The 8,380-nt window shown below is 26.4% G+C and overlaps 3 protein-coding genes across 5 annotated transcripts in view; 2 read left to right on the top strand and 1 right to left on the bottom strand.

The window, feature by feature from the left end:
• The window catches only part of LOC100568774, a 5,978-nt gene extending 2,885 nt beyond the window's left edge, over positions 1-3,093 (top strand). The window contains exon 2 of one of the 2 annotated variants that reach the window (XM_016806821.2): positions 610-681. In XM_016806821.2, coding sequence (XP_016662310.1) covers positions 610-620 — 11 coding nt within the window. In that variant the 3' untranslated portion in view covers positions 621-681. Of the gene's footprint in view, positions 1-609; positions 682-2,790 lie in introns of those variants that run through there. The other variant, XM_003246431.4, reaches the window with a different exon arrangement.
• Positions 489-5,323, bottom strand: LOC100168449. Of its 2 annotated transcripts, XR_001679980.2 has the most exons (6): positions 4,912-5,323; positions 4,512-4,702; positions 4,293-4,407; positions 3,935-4,187; positions 2,159-2,825; positions 489-632 (listed from the first exon to the last, which is right to left on the bottom strand). XR_001679980.2 is itself a non-coding variant. In XM_001949478.5 (5 exons), the coding sequence occupies exons 1-5, from the start codon at positions 4,971-4,973 to the stop codon at positions 2,577-2,579; spliced, it is 870 nt and encodes a 289-aa protein (XP_001949513.1). In that variant the 5' UTR covers positions 4,974-5,323; the 3' UTR covers positions 1,896-2,576. The 2 variants fall into 2 exon arrangements, 1 of the variants encoding a protein (XP_001949513.1); XM_001949478.5 differs by lacking the exon at positions 489-632 and having other exon boundaries at positions 1,896-2,825.
• Positions 5,324-5,489: 166 nt separating this feature from the next.
• The window catches only part of LOC100160206 (diphthine synthase-like), a 4,520-nt gene continuing 1,629 nt past the window's right edge, over positions 5,490-8,380 (top strand). The window contains 2 exon segments of the mRNA NM_001162613.2: positions 5,490-5,661; positions 7,033-7,266. Of these exon segments, the coding sequence (NP_001156085.1) occupies positions 5,527-5,661; positions 7,033-7,266 (369 nt within the window). The 5' untranslated portion in view covers positions 5,490-5,526.

The raw sequence follows: 8,380 nt of genomic DNA on the forward strand, positions 1-8,380 counted from the left end.
ATAAAAGCCTACGTGGGGCCCTAAATAATTATCTTATTCTTTAAATTTGATAATAGGTCAATTCACTCTAATATCAAAACTAACAACACACTATTGAATCTGCTCAACGAAAATTTGCTATGTCATACGTGTGTAAGACGAAGACAACACATGTGGGTATCACGTCCTCTTAAGGCAGTTTTCATACTAGAAGAATTAGAAAATGAAAAAAGTTTCAAGAGAAAAGAAAAAGTTGTCAAAACTGTATAATTCTTAAATTCAAAGTTCACTTGTCATTGTTTTTTTTTGTTTTAATATAATATTATGTTCAATCAGTTTTAATGTTTGCTATTCAAATTTTGTTTTTAAATTTTAAAACCAATAATAAAAACACACATTTGTTATCCTTATCATTTATCAATGGCTCTGTTATTTCTGCATTAAAAAATTCAAAATTATGCTATAATATGTTGTTTTTATTCAAATTTTAAAATCAATAATAAAAACACATTTTTTAATTGTTATCCTCATTATTTATCTATTGCTCTGCTATTGCTGCATTAAAGAATTAAAAAATATGCTATATGTTGCTTTTATTCAAATTTTGAAATATTCTGTATTAATTTACAGGGGCTGTGTGATTCATATCTTATCTGAAACAAATGAAAAAATATTTTGATAATTTTTACATTTAAATAAAATTTGATGAATGATTAGCAATAGTTTTATTTTTTTTTATGAAAACTGTGATATTATTTATATTACATTATAATTTATATTGTATTTAAACAATTGTGTTAAGAATAATATTGTAATATAAGTTTTCTTATTTTTTTAATAGAACACAAATTAGGTGTTTAAATATTATATCTAGTGTTTACCTAAAATAATAATATAAAATTATGTTTTTTTTTTTCTTGTTTTAGTGTTTTTTTTTTACCTTAATATTATATTGCTTTGGAAATAAATAAATTCTATTCTTTGATACAAATAGCTTTATAAGTTCCTAATTATATTGATGAAAGTAAAAAAAGCTAGCCTCGTAAATATTCCTTAAAAATTGAAAATGCGGACATGCAATCTATTAAACAATGCTATAAGAATAAAACTACATAATCTTTATACACCAACAAAATATGTAGTACAATAATTCTTCAAAACATTAATAAGATATTTTAAGTACCTATTTATTGACTTTTTTAGCCAAACAATTCATTATTTTCAACTAAATAATATTATAGGAAGAAATGTCAGTAACTAAAAACATCATTGCTGTGTTTTTACTGTTTATTTTTCATTGCATGTTCGACATTTTTTATTTTTTAATACTGTGCAGATTAATGAATACAAATAATTACTAGGTATACTTTTAATAAGTACCATACCTATTACCGTATTGTATAAAAATTCAATTCAAAACTAAAAAGTGTTTCATGTTATATCTTAATTTGTAATTTATGTAAAATATGTAAAATCAATCTTAGTTGATAGTTGTTAACTATATAGATACCATATTAATTTAAATGTCATGAATACTCTGGATTGCAATAATCATTAATCATATTAAAATAAACAATTAGTTTTACACATAGACCTTATACTAATAGACGGGACATACAGTCGGGATGCGGGTGGGTGGTGCGGTCTTTCCTAGCGTTCCAGCAGTGATGCCATTCCTTGTGACCAAAAATATTGTTATTAACACTTACCATATTTTATTTATAAATTCATTATTCTATATTACATAGACCAAACCCAAATAGACTTACAAATTATAATCAAATAGACTATAATAGTTGTATTGTATTTTGTAAGTAGTAGTATAAAATAAGTTTAATGTATGCTTTTTATTTATTATATTATTGTTTAAATCATGATATAATGAATATAAACATAAAAAGGTAAAAATATATTTGCATAGTTAATAGGTATATAATATTCTATAATATCATTGAATTGATTAATTTATACTCAACAGTAAACAGTGCAGTTTAAATAATGCAAACATGATATAATTGAACAAAATATAATAAATAATAATAGTATAATTCAGTCAAAAAAACTAGTCAATAATGTACACAAAAAGTTTGTCAATATTTCTAAAAAAAATTTAATTTTAAGCTACATATGTATATTATTCATTTCTAAATAAAATAAGTATTGTAAACTTTTTTCTTACCGAGTTACTATTTTTTTTCTTCTTTTGGTGAAGCTGCATGGTGAAATCTTAAATTTATATATGTTAATTCAGTGAGACTTATTATTTGATCTGATGAGAATTAAATAGTTGCTGATCCAGACAATGATTATTGAGCTCTTTTCTGGTTTTTGATAAATATTGTTTTTTATTTTAAAGAAAATTTTTGATTTGATATCAGGCAAAAAAACATTGTGAGCTCGAAAAACGGTTTCTGCTTCTTGGCAAATTTCAACATTATCTTGGCTTGGTTTAATTAAGGTGTTATTTTTATCCTTTTCACTTATTAATTTAAATATATGTTCCGAATCATCAATTAGATATTTATGACAAATATTGCAGTTGATTTTTTTAAAAAAATGTTTAACAACAAAACCAGATATGTAACTTGTCACTTCATCTAAAAAGGAGTTATCCTATGTATTGTTCTAGAATAATCATGGTCAGATATATTTATGCCTTGTTCACTCTCATTGCTTATAATACTATCTGGTCCTACTTGCACTACAGATCTTTGTGTTGTATCAAGTATAGCAATACAGTTACCATTTTGTGATCCACTTATTTCATTGTGAACTAATAATTTCTTATATGCTGACTTAAACTGTTTACAGGAAGTATTGTTGTTGAATCCACCTCTCTGCTTGAACTGGAAAACATCAACAGACATTAACATTAAGTGGAATAATGTGAAAGTAATATCATTTGAAACATCTTTCATACTAAATATTAATTACAGCTTGGATACAGACAGCAATTTTATGACCATAAATATCATATTGGAGAAAAATAGAGGAAGACATACAGCCCACTGTCCACCAAAAAAAGCTAACTATAAACTCACAAGGGCATTTTGTTTTTATTTTATTTGAATTGTATGAAAAATTCACATAGGCATTTTGTTTTTATTTTAATACCTATAACATTATTATTTTGTTAAAATAAATATAATAAATAAATATTTTTTTAAATCTATATTTTGAATAACCTTATATTATGAAAATATTTTTTTATTTTATAAATATAATATTAGTAATGTGAGTTACTGCTCTATGAAACAGTAATTTTTCATGGAAAACAGAAGTAACTTGAGTTACTGCCTTAAAAAAAAGTTTTGTTATATTTTGTTATAATAAAGTTATTATTGACATATAACTGCTAAATAAAACAGTGTACTTTGGCAAAAATCAAAAATATATATTTTAATAAATACAACTTACATATTATATAAATTAAGACAATGTTAAGCTTATTAAGTTGTTCATTATAATTCTTAATCTATTTCTTCACTTTTTTTTCCCAATCACATCCACTCAAACAGGTTTTCCAAACAATTAACACGTTGACCACCATGTGGCCACTGGCGGTCATTTGTAAATGTCAAATTGTATGTTTTTGTGACCGCCGGTGGCCACAGTTGATCATTACTACTACACCACATGACCTCCGGCGGCCATAAATGAATATGGTTTTATATTATTAACTTTTCCATGGCACTACAATAATACACCCAAAAAAGTGCCGTGGCGTAACGGGAATCATTACAAATTTTTTGATGTAATAAATGTATTTTTAAAATTTTTTTTATATTTTTATACTTTTTTTCAAATACATAGTATAATATACAAATTTGGAATGACACTGAAAAATATACTTGGCGTACAGATGATGCATAATCGTGTGACCGCCGGTGGCCAGTGGCGGTCAACGTGTTAAACAAAAAACACAAATTTAAGAAATTAAGAAATAAAATATTACCTTTAGATGTACAGATGCATTTTCAGATATGAAATTTTTACTTTTCAGTTGAAGGATAAGGTCATCATATGTTTTGAGCTTCATCTGCAGTCTCTTCACCTGCTTTTTCAAATTTACATTTTGGCTTTGTATTTGGCTGAACTTATATTTTACCATTTCTAAATTCTTTTTAGCTTTCCTTGGTGTATTAAAGTGACTTGGCAATAAATTCCCAATCATATCTGGATTATATCTTTTCCGTTTTTGACTTGAACTTTAAAATAAAAAGACCAATATTTTGTACAAAAATATAAATCATCAATTACTGTGAATATGTAAAAAAAATGTGTTTTAAATAATGTAATAAATAATAATGTACCTCACATCAGGCAATTCACTAGAACATCGCTTTTTTGGAGTATCACAAATACTATCTGTTGATGCGATTGAGATTTTGTCGGGCGACAGAGTTTCTTGAGAAGTTGACTCAAAAACTGCAATTTTGAATTACAACAAAATTATTAAAAAATAAGACTGAAATGTTAAGATATAACTCTAAATTATTATTTATTATTTAGAAAATATAAAAAGTAGATACCTGTATTTGTGGATTCTAATAATTCTGGCTGTTTAGAATTATTTACTGGAATAGCAATACTTTTTAAGCAACCACTTGGTAAAAAGTCTTCATCAGAAAAATGAGCCTCACAAACTCTGTATGATGGTAGATAAAGGTTAATTCCACAAGCCTTTAACCACAACTTCTTGCGACCTTCATCCTTAGGAAAGCTGAAATAAAATGAATAAATAATAAAACTATTTAGGTGTATTTAGTTGTAATAGTTAAGCTGTAATCCTTTAAATATTGGTAGCTAATAAAGAAAAAATAAGTATTAAAACATATATTTAAAGAAAACTAATTTTATAACAAAAACTACGAAGGTATACATGAAAAATATAAGGAAACTATTATGTTAAAATATGATTATTTTACTTACGAATAAAATGATTGGTCACTATTTTTATCATAAACATTACAAATGACACACTTCCTAGGCATCTTAATAGAAACTTGAAAGTTGAACTAAGTTAAACAATAAAAATAAGTAAAATCGGCAAAACTCAAGAAAAAAACTTGTTGAAACAGTTGAAAATTTCAAATCAGAACTAGTATGATAACAGTAACACGGTGATATACCATTGTGATAGTACACGGAAGTAAAATTGAAAATGAATTGTTGTACAATCCGATAGGTCCCGTGTGAATGTGCGGTGTACGGTGTACTACCTTGATCAGCGCCGTCACGCTTGGACGCCGGAAATACAACCACGTACCGTCTATTAGTTAGGTCTATGACATATGTCGTAATAGTGGTTGTCGAATTGTCGATGTTAGCTTAGATCATATATGTATATGATCAAGGATGTTAGTATATCACGACGTCGTGGTAGCCACATGCTGTTATCAATAGATAATCCACATACGGCTAGGGTGATAAATAGAAAGAGATATCAGTCGTAATATTTTCTAAACTGAAAAAACTCATTTCTGCAACTACCCTGTTGTTTGTTAATTGTTTTTGATATAATATACTCACTTTTCCGTAATAAAAATGTTTTACATCATTGGAGTAGGTTTAGGGGACGTCAAAGACATCACAGTTCGAGGTCTCGAAATCGTTAGAAGTGCTAAACGAGTGTACTTAGAATCTTACACATCCATATTACCAGAGAACAAACTTCAACTGGTTGGTAAATATCAATAAGTATTAAATATTATAATATTGTGATTGGTAGTTTTTGAAAACATATTAGAAAATATTTTTCGGTAATTTAATAAAATCTCAAGGAGAGGTACCTTTTACTGAATATCGAATATGCATAGGTAGTTTACACCCATTGTTCTTTTCTATAAACATTTTTAAATATTCAACCATTCACATTGAATCACGCATATTTAATTATAATAATTGTGGAGAATTGTGTTATGAATTTAAATAATAGCTGAGATAATAGCACATCATTTTTGTTTTAAATTGACTGTATTTTTTATTTTATTCAAGAAAATTAGTTTATTAAGTATACTAGCATTTTACTTGCTTATTATTACATGCGCTATTTAGAATTTATCGGACTAATTTGGCATTTTTTTTACATAAAGAAATATTATTTTAATATAATATATATAAATAAAATAAAATCAATAATATTTCTTGATTTCAGACAAATTAAAAAATATAGGTAGGCAGGTATAATCAATTTTATTCTGAGAAAAAAATACATACAACAATCATTAATAATAAGTTGTACAATAATAAATTGCTACTTGTAAATTATACCTAACACATTAAAGATTTTTGAATTTAACATAATGAATAATTTCTATGTAGTAAATTGTGTACGTCATTATCTTTTAAAAACAATGTTATTTTTATGATAGCTATTTAGGCTATTAGGCCATTAAGCCAATAAACTTTCACTATCCTCCCAAAGTAATTTTCTAGCTTGGTTAAAAAGAACAATGACAAATATTAATATAATATATATGTATAGAATTAAATATAAAATACGAGATAAAATATTAGTCCAATAATTTTTTTTTTCCATTTTTCAAATAGGTACCTAACTATAGTAGCTTATGTATATTATTAAAGTGATGTAACCTATTTTTTACATACTGAGCCCTAATTATATCATTTTTTTTATGTATTAATAATAACTCAATAACTTTTTCTATGCATTGGTATTTTTATCGGAAATTGTGTACTGAAATTTATAAGTACCAGCTATATCATCTCATAGATAATATGGGTGCAAATTGGGCGTATAGTCTAATATAATATAATATAACTATAGTGTAGTAATAAGTAATTAATATAATATCGACGGTGGAAAGGAAAAAGGGCTTACGCCGTTTTCCCTTTCCACCGTCGACATAAGTACATTCATATTATGTTTTTTATTTTTTTTTATTAATAAACTAATACAATAAGTACTAGCTCAAGTAATATTTAAGTACCTACCTATAATTCAACAAAAAGTATTACAATATACATAATATTATTATGCTACACATATTTATTTACACTAGTTAAAATTATACAATATGTTTTATATAGGAAAATTTTTATGAAAGGCAATTGATTGAAGCTGACCGAGAGCTTGTTGAGCAGGGTGCAGATGAAATATTAGACAAAGCAAACGAGGACAATGTTGTCTTACTTGTGGTTGGTGATCCTTTTAGTGCAACTACACATGCTGATATTTTGTTGAGGGCACGAGATTTAAACATTGACACTAAAGTGATACATAATGCTTCTATTATGAATGCTATAGGATGTTGTGGACTTCAGGTGAGTTGATATTTGAATAACAAAAATGTATCACTCTCTTCATATTTGTGTTTATACCTTAACAAACATATTATTGTATTCAAACTATACACTAAAATACTGAGGACTAGAATAGAAGGCTACAGTTTACTAAAGAACTAGGTTAGCCACTGCTCGCACAATTTGAGGTTTTCTCCGAACTAAGAATAGGGACTTTTTTTTTTTTTAGACAAAACAGTTCGCGGCATCGGGGGCCATTGGATGTATTAGATACATTTGAAAAAATAAAAAAAAAATTATAGTTTACAATTACATTTTGTGCATTAGATATAGTTATATACATAGAAAAAGAGATAAAAAGATATATATAATGTCATATTGTAATTTTAAATTTTCTTCAGTAGTTGGGTTTGGGACTTATTGCATTAAAAATTATCAAATATGTAGTCGAAATTGTCAAAAATATGCTTTAAAATTTGCAACTAATTTTTTATTAGATGTTGCATATAAATCATATTAAAATTTTATTAGTAAAACAATAAAAAATAAATAGGTACATAATAAAAATATTTTATCCATGGATTTGGATATATATTGATAGATACCGACGCTATTGCATGTTTTGGGCATTTGTAAACCCTTGAAATAAAACAACTTATTTTTTTAAAAAAATGGCACATATACTAGGTTCTGGATTAAGAAATAACTAATAATGTCATATGCAACGTATATCACCATGATATAGGTATTAACATTTTCATTTCTTCACATAATCTAGAATCTAGATGTCATCAAGTATTACCACAACTATAGAATTGTCGACAGTGTCGATAACAAAATTGATTATTAATCAATAAATAGAATCTTAAAAACTTACATACCTACTTAGTACCTACCCAAACATAAATTACAGTAGAATCTGCTTATTAAGATGCTATACCTATATAACAATATTCTGGATAAAACGATTCCTAGCCATGTACTAGGATGGTTTCATATACACGTACAGTATGTTTTTGTCATCAGGATATAACCATCTGATTCTCTAAGGGCCAGTTGCACTGTCTCTGATTAAAGTTAACCGGAGTTTAATCGGCCGAAATTTGCCCGGTTAAATATTTGTTATCAGCTGATT

The sequence above is a fragment of the Acyrthosiphon pisum genome, chromosome X, assembly GCF_005508785.2.
Source record: "Acyrthosiphon pisum isolate AL4f chromosome X, pea_aphid_22Mar2018_4r6ur, whole genome shotgun sequence".
Classification (NCBI taxonomy): Eukaryota; Metazoa; Arthropoda; class Insecta; order Hemiptera; family Aphididae; genus Acyrthosiphon; species Acyrthosiphon pisum.